The sequence below is a fragment of the Scomber japonicus genome, chromosome 1, assembly GCF_027409825.1.
Source record: "Scomber japonicus isolate fScoJap1 chromosome 1, fScoJap1.pri, whole genome shotgun sequence".
Classification (NCBI taxonomy): domain Eukaryota; kingdom Metazoa; phylum Chordata; class Actinopteri; order Scombriformes; family Scombridae; genus Scomber; species Scomber japonicus.
In genome coordinates, this window is record NC_070578.1 from 10669456 (window position 1) to 10687672 (window position 18217).

The 18217-nt window shown below is 37.5% G+C and overlaps 1 protein-coding gene across 1 annotated transcript; it reads right to left on the minus strand.

The window, feature by feature from the left end:
- Nucleotides 1–1166: 1166 nt before the first annotated feature.
- Nucleotides 1167–17933, minus strand: LOC128356295 (semaphorin-7A). Its single transcript, XM_053316793.1, has 14 exons — nt 17831–17933; nt 13363–13490; nt 13200–13250; nt 13010–13108; nt 12584–12689; nt 12021–12137; nt 11748–11887; nt 11410–11588; nt 10620–10722; nt 9540–9732; nt 7303–7418; nt 6957–7102; nt 4387–4466; nt 1167–1925 (listed from the first exon to the last, which is right to left on the minus strand). The coding sequence occupies exons 1-14, from the start codon at nt 17931–17933 to the stop codon at nt 1576–1578; spliced, it is 1911 nt and encodes a 636-aa protein (XP_053172768.1). The 3' UTR covers nt 1167–1575.
- Between the last annotated feature and the right edge of the window lie 284 nt (nt 17934–18217).

The window sequence follows — 18217 nt, forward strand, 5'->3', positions numbered from 1 at the left end:
ATTTATATCTTCAACCTTACGTTGCAACATTTTTACACATGACATTTCTGGGAAGTGGTACAACGCGTTCATATGAATGAAACCTGATGAGTGTCCTCGGGTGTCAACAAAGGTGGCGTGGGTTACAGCTGATGATTACTGACAAACATTTAAATGATTGGAATGTTTGAAGGTGTGGCATTACAAAGAAGTGATGTAACCAGACTTCTATGGAATTTGTTTGTATTGTGGGTAATGTAGGCACCAGGTTTTGACACAAGGAGAATATGAAATTCAAAAAAGTATTGCTGCTTCTGTTGCACTGATATGACAGTATAGGAGTTAATGCTAAATCTGTACAAGTAACAAACATCACACAATCACATCAAATATTCCCAAAATAAAGTGTTTCAGCTCTGAAAGCAACAAGGTGAAACTAACTGAATAATGTGTTGAAGTGCTAACACGTGACACATATCACAACTCTGTTCTTTCCATTCAAACACCATACTGACTCATTATAAGCATACCTGGAGAGAAAAAAACTTTGCATTTTCAACATTTCACAATCTGATTTTGACATCTTGAACTAACTAACTACTAACAGCCTTGACAAAATGGCTCAGAGTGCAACCAACAAAAATGAGGTAGTAAAACAAAGGAAGTTGCAACTAGGTGCACACTAATACAAACACTTTGCTTAGGATGCATCACAGTAAGGGAAGTAGGTGCAACATTTGCAGGGCATGTTACAAGAAGCACATTGCATCTTTCTGTATGACTCTAGTTTCAGCATATTAAGAAACTTGACAGTAATGCTACTACATTTACCAACACATTTAGCATCATTGCATTCCAGCTAAGTATCTGATAAACTATGAAAACACCAGCAGGTTCTTAGACTAACAACAGATAACGTGGTTTAGACTTTTAATCACTTTTCCTGCACATATTAATAATTTATATCATATTCTATTAAAAATAATATATACAAGTCAAGAAGACCATATGTTATATTTTTATCTGACACTTATGTCTACTGTCTGTGACTTGAATAGTAATAATAATACAGGAGACACTAACTATTGCTGACCACTCACATTTTACACTCAACTTTGAAGAACTTTCATTAATAGAAAAAAGTCTGAGAAACTTTTTGCATTGAACACATATGGAACAAAGTCATCAGAAATATAGTTACAAAAATAAATTCAGCAAGATGTGGAATTATTATATAAATTCTGCTGTTTAAGGCGTAAGGTGCATACACAATTGCAGTGGAGGGTGAAAGGATTTGCACATGCTCAGATGGAGATGTTTCAGTTTTTAAGCCCATTTTCTGCTTTATCTTCATTTGAATATGTGCTTTGAACCTCCACATCGGCCTTCATGACTGATCATGTATGATAGATTATTCTAATTTGAATTTTCACCATCAATGAAGCAGAGCGTTAGTCAAATTGAACTTTTCATCAAATATTTCACTGCACTTGGCATGCTTTAGTTTTGTTAGTCAATCTAAGAAAAAATAAAAATGTTTTGGTTGATGATGATTCAATATTAACATCTGTCTCCTTTCATTGGAATCATATTTACTCAGGACCAGCAGGACACAGTCTTGATCAGTGTCACCACCAGACAAACCAGGACCAGTGGACCTGATGAGCGGATCCCTGACCCGCTTCCCATTTCTACTCGGTACTGTGCCAGGACTATTTTGTGGCCCATCTCCTCTGACTCACATTTGTAAGATCCCACTTTCTCAGGACCCATGCTGTCGATTAGAAGAAGGCACTGTTGATCCGTCATGCTGCAGGATACTGGTTTACCATCATGGAGCCAGATGTACTGGGCATGGTGGGAAGTCACTTGGCACTGGAGGAAATACTTGGACTCAGAGGGGACCTTAATCCTGTCCATAGTGCTATCCTCACTGCTGCCTGATCCTATCACAGAGAAAAGAACACAAGCTCAAAGTTAAAGGTGGTTTTAATTTGTTTGTTTTATTTAACCTTTTTAGCCATGCAGGTTCCTTATTACAGCCGGATCCTCTTCCTGTATGCAACAGATGGTGTAGGTTTATTGATGCAATAAGGCAAATGTGACATCTGAAGTGCACCAGTGTATTATAGATGGAGGGTGGAGGAGGTGTTTCAGGATGTAGGAGGGCCTTTCTTTTGTCAAGCAAGTAAAATAATTGAAAAGTAATGGTGATATCAAATTAAAATTGATTTGAAAGAGACTCCACTTAATTTAGGAATGAAAATAAGTTGCTGTAGAGTATGGCACACCCAAAAGGTCTCAGTGTGAATTATTTTACTTTAGCTATTTTTGTGATGTGATGCTTTGTGAATGAGGAATAAATAGCTGCTAAATGCTCCATTGTCTTCACCCGCCAGCTACTAACTTAGTCTGTCCATTGTGTGGTGCTGGGAAGATAGCGTGCTGTTGGTTTTTAGAGCTGCCTGCTGCAGCTGATATGGTCACAGAGTCAACCACAGCAGTATAGACTGCATGTTGGTAGTTATGAACAGATAGTGGACACATGATCCATTTTATTATTACCTATCATAATAACTTACCTGCAGGACAGTGTTTGTCTGTGAGCGTAGCGCAAACATCATGAGCAAAGGTCACGATGTCACTGACACATAAGTATAAGCATATTGCATGCTAAGTAAGACAACACTTCTTGGAAGTCCTGTGGTTGTAAGTGTTTCATTTCGTGTGAAGCATGTGGTAAGTGTTGATAAAAGTCAAGTCAGTAATACAGATCAATGATGACATGACATGACTGTAATAACAGAGAAAAACGTCAAAAACATAATGAGCCACAAAGTTCAAATATTATGATGATGATGATATTCTGTGAAGCATACACCTGTCTGGCTCACACAGAACACACTCAGCTGTCAGGCAGTAAAACCAGTTCAGCTGTGTCTACACTCAGTAATATGTTTTACATGTATATTTGACTTTACAATTTTATATTTGCACTGTATGTGCAAATAAAAAATATGTTATCAATGCTGTCCCAACACACACTGTTCTGATGCATGTGGTTCAAGGCCTGCAAGACCTTGAATGAACTTAATTAAAAGGGAAATAAAATAAATTCCAGTGTATATTTGTCCCAAGTTACAAATATACATCTTTTACATACGGTGACCACTTACCTATTCTTGGAGAGTGGAAAATTTTGGACTCCACTGTATATAGCTTTAAGCAAACTGATTTGCTGAAGATAATTTGCATTACATTTGCATTATATTAGCTTGCAGTAGTTGTTATATGTAGAATACATCTGCCTGTCAGGAACTGACATCCCTTTATATCCAAGGTATCTTGCAAGGCCACATAGAGCAGCATTTCCCTGTCATCATCCATTCAGTTCACTAAACATCAGTCCACTCAGCAAATAATGAAACGACCTAATGATTGTTCATGGACGAGTCTGTTCAGCAGCCACAAATTAACTGATGCATCATCACAAGTACAGTATGAAACACCTGCAAGTAGGCAGGTGAGCTATATGTGTATTGCAAGGCTGGCTTTGAAGTTGTATTTAGTCATTTATGGTGTGGATAAAAAAAAAAGATATTATGATTGATTTTATGTTATTAGCATTAGATTATATTATTATTGGCTAATTACATTGTTTGTTGTGTGAAGGAACATCAGAGCCTATGTAAATGAACTGCACTTGTATACTACCTTTCTAGTCTTTTGACCACTCAAAAGGCATTTGCACTAAAAAGGATAAATTCACCCATTCACACACACATTCATATGCTGATGGCAGGGAATACCATGCAGGGTGTCAAATTGCTCATCAGGAGGATCTAATCATTCACACACTCATTCACGCCTCTCTTATCTTTACAAGAAGTAACTAATGCTAAAAACTACAAGAAATGAAATCAGTCAACCGCTTCCTTCACCATAAATAAAGTGGGACCGCACCCAGTTTGAATTAGCAGCAGAGTGTGAAACAAGATAAAATAACCCTAACCCTAACCCTAACCCTTTTTTCAGTTTAGTGTCTTGCTCAGACAGGAGTGTGTTTTACAATAGTTGTAAAGTATGTGGAGAAATTGGGGTTGACATGTACTGGAAATTCTGTCACAAATAGTTATTAATGCATGAGATAGTAACATTTGTGCACAAACTTTGCTTTAAATAATATTTCATTACTGTTAACCTTTAATGACCACTACATGTGTCCACTAGTTGATTTAGGTTTTAGGTGTGTTCTTATTTATGACCAGCTGATACCACAGCAACTTCTTGTATTTCAGTACATGTCAAACCTCTCTGTTATATATGTGAATACAGGTATAGTTCATGAGGTCTTTAACAGTACAGATGGGAATTTTCATGGTAGTAAACTCTTAAATATCTTCATACCTTTGAAGGGTTGATAATGTGATGGAGAAGCAGAAGGGCATTTATCACAGCTGCCATTGTCCACATCCTGCAGTGTGCTCCTATGAAAGAAACAATGAATCTGAGTTATAAAGATCTACCAGTTACATGACATACACAGTGAATTTAACATGAGTTTCTATTACAGGAAGTTATAAAACTCACCACCATTATGCACACACACACGCACACGAAAGAGAATTAAATGTGTTAAAATCTAAAATGTCATCAGCCCATGAAAGTGGCTCAGGCTTTTAAATTCATGTTGATGCACACAATACACTCTCATAATGGATTAAAAACTCTCTTAAAACTTTCATGAAACCAAAACAAACTGGCTCCAGCACTGCATTTAAAATACCACACAGTGTTTGTGTTACATTACTGATAAGGGAAAGTTGAACACACTGCTCAGGAAATGCATTGTGGGCTGGCTTTCCGCTCACGACCCCAAAACACAGAAACCCATCAGTGTTCTTGCCTCTAAGGCTTCACACTTTTAAAACTGTTTTTAGACGTAAGCTCAAGTCTCTGTAATCAGAAAACAGTGCATCATTTTAAATCATGTGTATTTGTGTTCTTTTTGGAAACAACAGGAAAACTGAAGAATTTAATCTGAATGGTTTCAATATATTATGGAGTCATAGTGTTTACAGCCTTAGGCGGTGAGTTAGTAGCACTATATACATGGATTAAGTGGAAATTGACTATAAGTTTTAGTCAGAACAACAATACACTCCTATTATGATTCATAGTATTCAGATAGTAGTATCCTACCATGACTAATACTACCATCATTTCCAATAGACTAAATCAATACATTTTGAATCAGACTAACATTTGAACCAAATATATCCTTCACAGGAAAGTCAGCAACTACATCTGAAAGAGAGAGGGTATTTGCAGAAGTACACCTCTGTGAAATATGCAGAATTAGGTGTTTATGTAGCGTACACCCCCACACACACCCACACACACCCACACACACCCACACCCCACATTGGGAAATCTAGTTCTCCACCTGTTGTGGTTGTATAAGAGCCTCTCCTGTGACATGTTACTTCCTTTTCCGGTGAAATCAACCTTTATTTATAGCTTTATTTAAACTTGTGATCACACTGTGTCTCTGTGGCAATTGCAAGTTCTCCTTTCAATGTTATTATCATAACTGAACAGATGCACAGGATGAGATATATTTTTATATTAGATACAATTTACTTGATTTCCTCAAGAGATAAAAACACTTTTTAAATTTAAGAGATAAAAGTTGCCATACTGCAAACAAAAGAAATCCATCCCATTTTTTTCTCATAGTAATAAAGAACATGTCTTGTCGTAATGAGAATGTGTTGAAATGAAACCTTTTCTGTTAGCTGTACTTTACAACAATAACAACCACACATTTTAGTCAAACTAGTCAAGTGACTGTAGTCATGTGACTTCTGTTTATCTGCAAACAGCCACATCAGATGATCATTAAACAAATCTTTACAGTGGAAACTCAAACAATCCTCTCTGACACTGTTTCTGTTTATTTCTTTTGAATTATGGCTTCAGTATTAAATCCCCTCTGTTTTATTGTTGTGTGTGTTCTTGAGTGATGGGAAATCCTACCTCTGCTGTTATCAATTGTTTTAGGAAAGTCCTGTTTTAAATCAGGAGGCTCTATATATCTTTCACTTTTGCTTGATTGCACATATGACACTCACATTTAGCCATGAAAATGTCCACAGAAACCTCTCAAACTACTACTGTAGAATATTCATCTTCTGCTTTCTTCATCTCTATGCTCGGTATTTACCATCATCATATTTTCTGCTTAAACAATGGCTAAATAAGTCAAGTTAAGTTGGACTGAGTAACATACTGTTTTCTCATGACTAAGCTGGTTTAACAGCTGCCAACCCAAACAGCTGACTGTGAGATAAACATGTTGTCAAAATAGAAGTTGGTAGTGTGTACAAAATAAATAAACTGTAGATCTAGCTAACTGCTCTGTAGCAGGGTTAAATACTAGCTAGGTGATGGTATTGGTTAAGTACTGACATATTTTGATGACATGAATTGTCGTCATCGAAAAAGGTGCGATTTGCAGTGAGTCAATAGTAGTCACCCATTACACCATCAGTCCAGTAACTGACAATAAAACATTGTGTACACACTATGGGGCACGTCTGGAGGGCCATGACGTATATCCTTTGCATGGTACTATAAAGTTATAGAGTTCTTGACCACTAGAAGCACAATGAAGTGATGTTTTGTTTGTATCGTCCACACACACAAGGATGCACAAGCATTCATGCGAGCACTCGGGTGTTGTGATACATTTTACTGCTGCTAGTTCAATACCTCAAGTCTGACTACGTTGTTGCCTAACATCCCTACTTGCACAATTTAAAAGATTTTTTGAGCATGAGACATGTTGTTTTATGAGTGAAGTGATGGACTCAACACATCAGATACACACATTATGCCTTTTGGTCAGAAACAGTGAATGTTATATTTGTTGGGTTACAAGAAAACTCATTCCAGCTAGAGATCAGTGGTCTTACTCTGTTGCAAGGACGCAGTGTCCACCATCCCAGCCGCAGTACGGATCTCTGGCTAAGATGCATTCCTGGCAGGTGTGTCCATAATGGGTACAGTCTGCCACGTCCAGTTGGACCAGTTCACTTGTGGAGCTCACATACAGTTTCCTCTGTAAAGAATACACAGTACATCCATTATTGATCCTTTTATTAAAACACTAACGTTCTGGATAAAGCATCCAAAAAATGTACACCATTTTAAGAGGTACCACTATTTTCATTTATCTCACAAAAAACACAATCTCAATATGAATAGAACTTCCATCCTCCCACCTTGATGGTGTCTGGGTGAGGAAAAGACATTACTCACAGAGGGTTGGTTAAGGGTGATGCTGAGGATGTGGGCGCTGTGGTGGAAAGGTTGAAATCCCGCAATGACAAAGGCTTGACTTTCATTCTGCGTCACCTTGTGAACTCCTCCATTCCCTGTTAAAAGCCACAGGAGAGGGAAAGGAGGAGAGGATGACTTAATACCAAAAACATGTCTAAATACACCAAAACCTGATATGACTCAGGCAAAGAAAAGCAAACTTTCTGATAAAAAAAGATTTGTAAGAAATCCTTCTACTTCAAAACCTGCTTAACACCTTTATCCAGTTACTGCTACAAAGTGGAAAGAACCAGATTAATATGTGAATAGGTAGACCAACCTGGGCATGGATAGAGTATTTATGATTTGAAGCTGACAAAAAAAGCTGAAGTGCTGATTTAGGATTGTTTTGGCTACTTGGACTGTGCCAGTTGTTTGGGCATTTTATAACCGTGTTCAGTAGGCTCATTTCCACTCACACTTAGAGGCTGTAGGCTACACTTGCTGTAGGTTGTTGTCATATATACAGTACCAGTCAAAAGATTGGAAAAACTTTCTCATTCACTGGAATGTGCTAGTGAGAGTCTGGAGGTCAAAGGAAGGGGATGGTGATGAAATTTCACTCTGTGTGGGGCTAACATGTAATTATAGAGCACCCTAACTTTAGCTAATTTGGTTGAAAATTACACTTCTGTTTTCCACCTAGTTACACTTTTCAAAACCGTTCCAGCCTTTCAAATATTTAAGTTGAACTGAAATCAAAGTTGCTATATTATTTATACACACACACACACACACACACACACACACACACACACACACACACACTCTATCGTCTTGATGTTGTGTGCTTATGGTTCAAAGTGAAATAACCAAAAGGAAAATATAAAGGAGCTAATGCTAGATAGTGTGTAACAGCTGCCAATGAAGCAGGTGCTGAATAACATGAAAAAAGTAACTTATAAGTTTTCAAGCTAGGCTAACCAATATCTACTGACCAAGTGTAACGCAAACTTAAAGGCATGACTGATACTCCTACTAAGAATCTTCACAGATGGGAAGGACTTCATAGGAAGAAAGACAACGCTCCAGTCAGTATCAGATAACAGAAGTTGGCAGTGTGTTTTGTTATCAATGCTGACTCTATGTTGACAGCTGACTGTGTTCATATGAAAAACCCACCCAGAAGCTCGAGGGTATGTCCAAATATTTCATCCTGTTTTGAAAATTGGAAAAACTTATGCACAGTATCATTACAGTTTATGACTGTAGACATTTCCTTACAAAATAACATTAAGATAATTCAAATTTCAGTTTGACTTTACTGGACTGGTAATGTGTTTCTCTTCATTTTTAGTAAGAGCAATCATCTAGGACAAAGTGCCACAAAGAGTGCAGCCACACAGCATGTAAGTCATATGAGATAAAAGAACACACTATAAACCCACACAATAACTGCAGATGATGCATGTTTGTTTTTGGGAAGAAAAGCAACTGACCTCATACCAAAACCAAAGGCAGTAGTTTAAGACCATAGGTCAGTCAGTTGCTGAGTCATAAGAAAACTATGTTTATTTTTAAGAGGCTAAGTAAAGCTAGATATCATTGATGGGATTAAAATCTGGGAGTTTTGGTGTTTAGTCCAAGCCAACTTGTACCACAAAGCACTCTACTTCAACTTGGCATTCAGTTTAAAAGTTTAAAGCATGGTGTAAGATCCACACCATGAAGCTTGGTGCGTCAAACCTCAGGCATTAAACTTGTATTTGAAGCCTGAGGGAGTCACATCACACCTACAAAAACAAGCCTAAGAGGTGACTTGATCCATGCCCTGAGGCCATTACTTCCTGTCTACTATTCAGTAATGCTTATGCCTATGATGATTCACAACCCAGAAACAATAGACAAGTGAGAGCCTGTGGGCCAAATCAGTTACAACACAGCTGAAAATAATTTCTTGTGAAATACACAATGCTGCAAAATCTGTCCTTTGTTTCTTCTCTTACTTAATAAAGAGTTACAAGTATTTTGCTCTCCTTGGTATATCCCATGCACTGCACATGTATGAAAGCCAGTCTTATTTAGCCTTGTGCTAATGAATGCTTTAACCCAGTATAACAAACTAATTAAGGGATTTCAACCAGTGTGCGTAATCAATATTAAATATGCACACATATACAGTACAGTACATTATTATTAGTATCAACTTCCTTAATTCATGACACTATTGTACTCACTTAGAGACAGAAACAGGACTGTGTGATTATTCCTCTTGTGCTGCAGACTGTCAGCAAGGATGTGAGTGTAGCTGTGTCGATTAATCAGAAGTGGGCCAGAGTTTCCCACAGGCTGGACCCACTGCTCCATCTCTGAGGTCTTCTTGATCATGTTCAGGACATCTACAGAAATCTTTGTGCTATCTGGAAGACACTGAAGAAAGAAGACTTTTGGTTGTACACTAATGAAAGAGGGACATATTCTGTTTTTCATTCCTTCTCTTGAGAACCACATCAGCTGAAACAGGCTAGCCTTTTTTATACAGGAAATGATGATAATTTTTGCATTGAAACCTGTTTATCTTGAAATAATGCAGTGTTCTACTGTCAACATGATTTGGAACATCTGTGGTAGATGGTTAACTACAGAATAAACACGTCACTCATAATAACTGAAGTTTTATAGCTCTATTAGTGATTTACTTCCTCATTAAAAGTTGTCACATGAAGAAATGACTCTGTAAACAGGCAGATGCTGAATCTTTAACCTTATAAGCAGTGACTGTAGAGACCTAGTTTTGGACTTAACTGAGTGTGCCAATTTGAAATAGCATTAGTAATTGTAACACATTCATCAATTGATGTACAAACTAAAGTGCATTTGAGCAGTGATGCAATCACTGAGCTTACAAAAAGAGAACTACTTCTTCAGCTTTTCATATTGAGTCAGCAAAGTGTTTTTTCCACCTCCAGTCCTGCAGTTCATTCATTATTCCCTCTTCCCTCATCTCTTTCACCCTTCGTTTATTGTAATCTCTATGTAGGCTAGCTAATAAAACATAAAATGCTCAAAATATATTACAATATACCAATAGGACATTTTACTACTACTATAGGGAGCCAAAGTCTGGAATTGATATCAATTATGACTTTGAGGCCAAAAAGGATTATTATAATAAGCCAAATTTGGGAAAATGTTTATTGAAGAAATAGTGAGAAACACAGCTATTCTGCTGCTTCAGTGCCATCTTTAAGGTGTACTGAAACCTCAATTTACGATTGTAACATTTTTCACTTCAAATGTATCTGAAGGACACATACCTTTCTAGACCTGCTGCTTTGTCTGTCAGAGCCTTTGAAAGGGGACTGTCTGAAGACGTTGTCAATGGCTTCTATCGTGTAGACACAAACAGCACTCATACCCCTGCAGAGAGACACATGGATCAGTAAGTCTGTACTGAACCGTCTGCAGTAACAACACAAATAAAGTTCTTGGTCAGCAAAGATTTTAGCCATGCTGCTACAAAAACAGTACAAAAGGCTGAACACACATGGCTAAGTTTAGAGAGAGGAACAGAAGTTAAACTGTGAAAAAGGCTGAACAGACATGGCTAAGTTTAGAGACAGGAACCAAAGTATTTGACAAAAAAAAAAACTAAGACGAAGCCAAAAGAAAGTATCACCTGTTGAGACAAATAGAAACATAAGCAAACATCTCATCATCATAATCTTTAAAGCACATAGAAGATGATCTGCAATAGTTTGCCCATTACATGTTCCTCTTGTATTTCTGTGTATGAAACTACTTGTATTTAATCTCATTCCCATGATATGTTAGTTTGTGGTCACATATTAAGATTTAGTTTTACAGCTAGACATAACATGTGACGCTGTTTCACGTGAAGACATAACAGCGAAGTCATTCTGGACCACACATTATTGTTCTTGACTCACACAAAACTGAAAAGCCTTTTGGAACTTTTCCCATTGGTTTATATTTTTGGAAAAAGCACAAGAAATTTGACTCAAACTGATTTTACTTGAGTAAGACATTACAATATGTTATACAATACAATATTTCCACCTTTGCTGGTACACATGGATGACCTACCATTCATTTCTGAAGAGTGCATAAATCCTGGTATCCTGCCACAGGTCTGCATGTATAGTAGCCACATCTATCAGCTCAGAGAAGTACTGTCTGTTACCAGAGTCTCCACAATAGAGCCTGGCATTCATCTGGGACGTCCAGCTGAACTGTAGATTGTTCTTGGGCCCACCCTTGTCATTCTAGATACAACATACAGCCAGAGGAGAATCACTGGAAGAGCCAACTACTCCCTCAAAATGTGCAATACACTGTCATGCAATAATCAAGCAGCTACTAAAAGCAAATTATACAGTTTTTATTCATATGTTAATCTGAAAGTGTGATTTTGCAGGCCATACCATGCAAACCTGGGTCACATAGGGCAGCCACATCTCACTGTCCAAGCTTGTGTCCTTGTTTTTCTCCTTATAGAAGGCATAAATTCTGTTCTGTGACACATCTTCCCGTTCACTGCGTACCAAACCCACATAGTACTGCTCTAGAGACAGAAAAACAAAGTGATTAGTTGTCTCTACAGCCTTGGGACATAAAGAAACATTTAAGTGACATCATTTAACTAAATAAACTTCTCAGGTCTTAAGAGAAAACCAATCCATCTCCATATTAAATACCTTTATCGTGGGTTGCTGGTCCAACTTTATTTCTCCCAAACTTGTGGATGCCAACACTGACTTGAGATCCAGAGAGTGTATGGAAGAGAGCCTCATCTTCTCCAGATGTTGGAAGGACTGAAGAAACAATTGCAATTTTAAAAAGGTGTCATAGATGCATCATGGTGCTTTTGGTTTTCAGCAAGTATCAGTTCACCTTTCATAACACAGACACCAGTTTTCCTGTCAGTGGCAGCTAAAAACTGCTTATGGATAACCACATCTTGTGTGAGAGACATAATGTGCAAGTAGTAGATTTGATCTGTTAATTCAATTGGACAAACTGAAGTCAAGAGTCAAGCACGCAGCTGACTAATGGTGGTAGGTAAGAACAGGAAGCACCAAAGTACTCTTATATTTGCAATTATAGCAGAGTAGAGGAAGTCATTTACATTATGAAGTATGACAGAAAGATAAGACATGGCACAGTGCTCCATAAATCATTTGAAACTGGTGAATCAAAAAGCAAGACAAATTAATCAGGAAATTTAAAAAGTAATCATATGAGTACAAAAAACCCTCACCAAGAACAGATGATTCACCTTCCTTTATGGTGAAGTCCCGTATGCTTTCTTCAATATTCCTTAACTTATCAGAGGAAATGCACTGGGCTGACTCCTGTGATAGCATCTATAATGAAACACAAAAAGTAAAAAAAAAATTGTGTTTTATTTGGTGTTTTTAACAAGTGTTTCCTTTTAAACACAATGACAAAGAAGTGTTACAGTGTTACAATTCATTGACTTTCTTGCATCACAGTGTTATTTCACATAAACAGTTTCAACTTGACCAGTCACCATAAGCAGAAACAGTTACTACAAGTCAGAAGAAAACTGTATTATTACTGTGTCTCTGGTTCTGGGAGTATTTCACTATGTTTTAATCAGATAGTTACTGTCAAATGATACAATTCTCAGTAAGATATCATAAACATCTCCACAGTGTCCTACCATGTTACAGCACAACGTTTGCCTTTCATTGGTTCCACACACAAACACTTCGTTGGTATTGCCTGTCTCTTCCACCACAGCGATGTTATAGTTGCAATTCTAAAAGACAAGAACAAGCATTTAAGAAGTATTAAACTATCAGTAACGATCAGATCTAATCAACACTCCAACTGCTCTGATCTGTGCTCACTTGTACTCGTTGAGTGCATCCCGGCCACAACACCTTCTTTTCCAAAGGAGTCTGTGAAGAGATAGAACACAAAGCTGTCACTTTTCTGTCATTTTATTAACCAACACAACATATTTGTTTGAGATGACCTTTGTAATTAAATCTTGTCAGAAATACTTTTTACCTTGTTAGGGTCTTGAAAATTGAATGACTTCAGGTGTGTTCGTCCAACAGCTGTGACAGTGTCTCCTCCCACGAGAATACGTACAGGTGTATCGCTTCCAAATAATGGTAACTTTGTCATTGTTGATTCTACAATAAAACAACATTGAAATCAGAGAGACTTACTGACAACCACAGAGACTTACTGACAACCACAGAGACTTATTGACAACCACAGAGACTTACTGACAACCACAGTCACATTTCAGAGTTTATATTAGTTTAATTTGGCTCTCAGTGTGATTAGTACCACTGTCAAAAGTGTGGTGTTCAGTGGGTCCTGGTATTATTGGGTAGCACCAAACACAAAGTACAGCTGAGGTTGATGGGAACTAGTGGTGGGGAAATTTCTGGACCCCTACTACGTCTATACTGTTGACTTACTTATTTTAATGTGAAGACGTCCATGTTTAACATGCTCATTGAATGTTGACATTCAGATTTTTAAAGTACTTTCTAAATAAAAAACGGAGTTCATATTTATCTGACTTCTTGTATCAATTGATGAAAAATTTACCTCATGAGAAAAATGAGGATGTGATGCATCAAGAATTGTTTTAGAATCGATTCGTAGCCCTCTGAATCGGATTTTAATTGAATTGTAAGGTGCCCGAGAAATTCCCACCCCTAATGTTATGAGTTTTAGTCATAGAACACATCTGGGTGAATTAAAGAGACTTCAAACTTTCGTTTTTGATAAAGCTTATAGTAAGGGCCAGCCAGGCTTGTCTTGGACCAGCCACTAGTTATGCTGCTATAGACATAGACTGCCGGGAGAACTCAGCTGCACTGAACTCCTATCTCTATTTATTTACATTCATTTACTATTAATGCATTTCACTAACTGAAACCTCTTCCCTGGAGTTCTTTGTGCTCTCTCGCCTCACAGCTGGATGCAGAAGCCCAGGGCCATAAACATCTTGATCCCATGACGTCTGAGTCCTGATAGGCAGGGCCTTGCGGACAGTTGCTGTCACCACATAAATCCGCTCCCATTGTTTTCAATGTTGTTTGTTATTGTGCCTCTCTCTCTCTCTCTCTGGCAGATAGTCGCCCACCTACAATCCGCTTCTGCATGAGGTTTCTTCCCATTAAAAAAAGGGAGGATTTTGCCTCGCTGCTGTCATAGGGGAATGGGTCTCTTTAAATTAGATTAAAGAGTAAAGTCTAGACCTGCTCTTTGTAAAAAGTGGCTTGAGATTACATGATTTGGCGCTATATAAATAAATAAAGATTGATTGATTAATTAAAAATTTGACCTGATGAAAAGAAGTTTTTACAGTTCCTCCTGAGGGGGACATGGATTTCATTAACGTCCTAATCTTAAACTGCTCATTGCAATCCCCCCATCCCACAATGATATCTTCAAATTGCTTGTTTTACCCAACCAAAAGTGAAAACAGGATATTACATTTATAACCACATAACATATTAAAAACACAACTAACAGATTGAGACTCACTGTGTCTGTGCTATGTCTTCTTTAATATCAGAAAAGCACAATACAAATGACAACCATCTTTACACCTTTATCTTGTTTAAAATTAGCTGTCTTGTGTCAACTACAGATTTGAGGAACGCGCCTTGTTTGTGTCATGTCTTACATATGACGATAAGAAGAATACTTTCTAATCTTTTGATCTATTTTTAGTGAAACAGAACTCTTTGGCACCTTGGCAAAGCTGATTGTAGTGAGAGAGGCTAAATGTAGCACTGTATTTCACATGATAGAATCATCGACTTATGGACTGTTTTATGTTGCTGATACCCAAAGCCTCAGAGAAATACTGGTTCACATTTTTATCAACAGACAGGCCCACACACAACATCGCAAATGAAAACATGCTCAGAAGCACATAGGTTTGGACAGTAACAGACATTAAAATACAAAACGTGATTCAAGTTGCTAAATCAGCAAAAATAAACACGTAAACATGAAGGTGGACATGGGAAAATTCATGCTAGCGAAAACCACATTGCAAACTTCCTTAATATGTGTGACTGACATGCTTAACATATTGGCTAGAACTTATTCTCAGCAGAGCCCAGTTCTGCTTTTTATTTAGCCTTTACTTTACCAGGTTGGTCACATTGAGATCATAGATCTCTTTTCCAAGGGAGACCTGGCCAAGACAGCAGCAAACACAGTTACAATACAAAAACTAATTAAAAATTGGACATCAAATAATTAGTCAAATAAAAACCACTTATATAAAACACTAGTATACAGAGAGCCTGGACTACAGAGCCTTCAGGAGATCCTTAAAAACAGTCAAGGGTACCAGGTTTTGAAGACGAAGTTCAACTTGAAGATTGTTCCAACCAACTGGTGCCAAAAACCTAAATGCTTTCTTTCCTAATTCTGTTCTTACAAGTTAAGATAGCATGTAACAATTAGGCTTTACACGATCAGGATTTTTGGGGCCGATCACCGATCAGTGAGTTTAAATAAACCGATCACCGATCCGATCACGTCTTCTTTGTCCACGCTCTGTTTCTTAAACTCGGCATGCTCCTCCTTGTGTTCCCTATCCAGGTAGCTACATTTCTGCCCACAACACCCACATGTTTGTTTGAATCAGACAGCTAATGATTCAATATTAAAAAAAACTTTATTGTCCGTCACATCGTGACAGGGCTCAAAACTAGCTGTTGGTGGTGTGGAACTTCTTCAGAGTAAATGAGACAGATAAAACACAAGTCATCTGCAATCTATGCAACGGGAGCATCTGCAAAAAGTTTCAACATGACGACATTGATCGGATCGGCCAATTAAGACATTACATCCAATCTCACAAATTGCATAAAATGCTAAATATCGGCCGATCCGATATAGCCAATCAGATCGGCGTAAAGCCTAGCAACGATAACTAGTTTATTTCAGTGTAGAGAACAAAGTTTCTGTTTTTCATAAAAAGAGAAGCAAGACTGGTTTCTAAAATAAAATCCTAATAAGAGCTTCAGCTTTTTAAAAACATACTGAAAGTGCTCCTTAAAAGAGAAGTGGTCATCAATTAAAACATTGAACATTGCTGTCCTGTCTGTTACCCTGAGAGAATCAACAAGTATACTGGTAGGAAGATTCATTGAGTTACAGCAGACAATGATTTGATGGTTTCCAGAATTTCTTTGGGTTTTTGAGGCTTTCCATAGTCGTGGACAAGTAAATTCAGCCTCTGCCTTTTGAAGGAGAAAGGTACATTTATTTCTCAATTGTCTAAAATTAAGCCAATCAGCCTACTCTTGACTTGTGTGCCCTAGCCCAAGCAGTATTACGTTCATGTAGTACATCTGCCAGGTTGTTGTAAACCAAGGATTATCACGTCCTTTAATCCTAACTTCATCAAATAGGGCAATTCTCTCCCAATTAAAATTATACAAATCATGCAAAAATCATGAAACAGCTTTCATATTACATTTTTTCTGTAAAAAAACAGGCTTACTTTTAGGGATCCTCGTGTCTCACACTACTGCTATCACACAATGGTCACTCACATCATTAGGAAAAACACGTCTTCTTCCAATTAAAAGGGAGTTTTCCTTGCCACTGCCAATAGTGCGCCCTTATGTGGGAATGTTGGGTCCCTCTAAATGAAATTAAAGAGTGTGGTCTGGACCTGCTCTATGTGTAAAGTGCCTTAAGATGAATTTTGTTGTGAGTTGGCATTGTATAAATAAAGATTGATTGATTGATTGATTGATTGGCATGTCACGTACTTTTTTAATTCCCTGATATTAGCTCCACAATTCAAGTATGATCAGGTCTTAATCAGGACCCTTAAAATGTAGTAGCTAAATGGTATTCAGGCATAATTCATTTATTATTATTTACACTTGTGGTTTTTAACATTCTGTTAAAAAAATAAAAGACCCTGTTGTCCAAAATAATATCACAGCTTCCCGTATTGATTTAATTAAGGTTAATTCATTTGTTCAATTTAATTTGATAATAATTAATAATTTTTCATACATGTGTTAGTTTTAATATTTCCACAATATTCTATAGTGAATTTTGATAAGCTACTGGTTAAAGAGTACAGTAACTATTTAAATGAATGGCTCTATTCTTATATTCTTCTTTAACAGTTATGAGACCATGTAATCAGCAAATAGCATCAGTGATGTTAAAACTGAACATGTTAACAAACATTCAGATTAAAAGAGGAACGTTAAGGACAACTACAACTAAGACTTGGAGGGCTGCTCCAACACACGGCTGTTAGTGCCAGAAGCACTTCTGATAATTACTGCGGCAAGGCAGATATATTTTCTGATGGTGTATATGAAGATTGTTGTCACATATAGCTTTAACATGAAACGTAACAAACGTGTAAAGCAGTTTAAAATAATGTCCTTGTGCTCTCTCTTGTGGAAACGACATCGCGATGTTATCAGGCTGTATTTATGTTAGGAAATAGAATGAAATTTACCTTCTTCTGTGAATATCATCCTTGGTTTATGCGTTAAGTTCGCTTTTGTCAAACCGTAGAGGTTTGATAATAACAAACATGCTGGTAGAAATAAGAGGATCATCTTCTGTCCGTCTCTGAGCTTACTGAGAGACTTCTGTTTCGTAGAGGCGTTTAAAGGCAGGGGGTGTGTCAACCCGGGGCCTGTTTCAGAAAGCAGGTTTAGTGAAAACTCTGAGTTAGTTAACCCTGAGATGAGGGAAACTCTGGTTTTTCGGTTTCACAAAGCCAGTTCAGCTTAACTCTGAGTCAGTTACCCTGGCAACATTCTCCGTGAAACTAACCTGCTCGCTGGCAGGTGTTCTTCAACTAACCCTGAGTTTCTCCTCCTTTTTAGTTGAAGCCTGC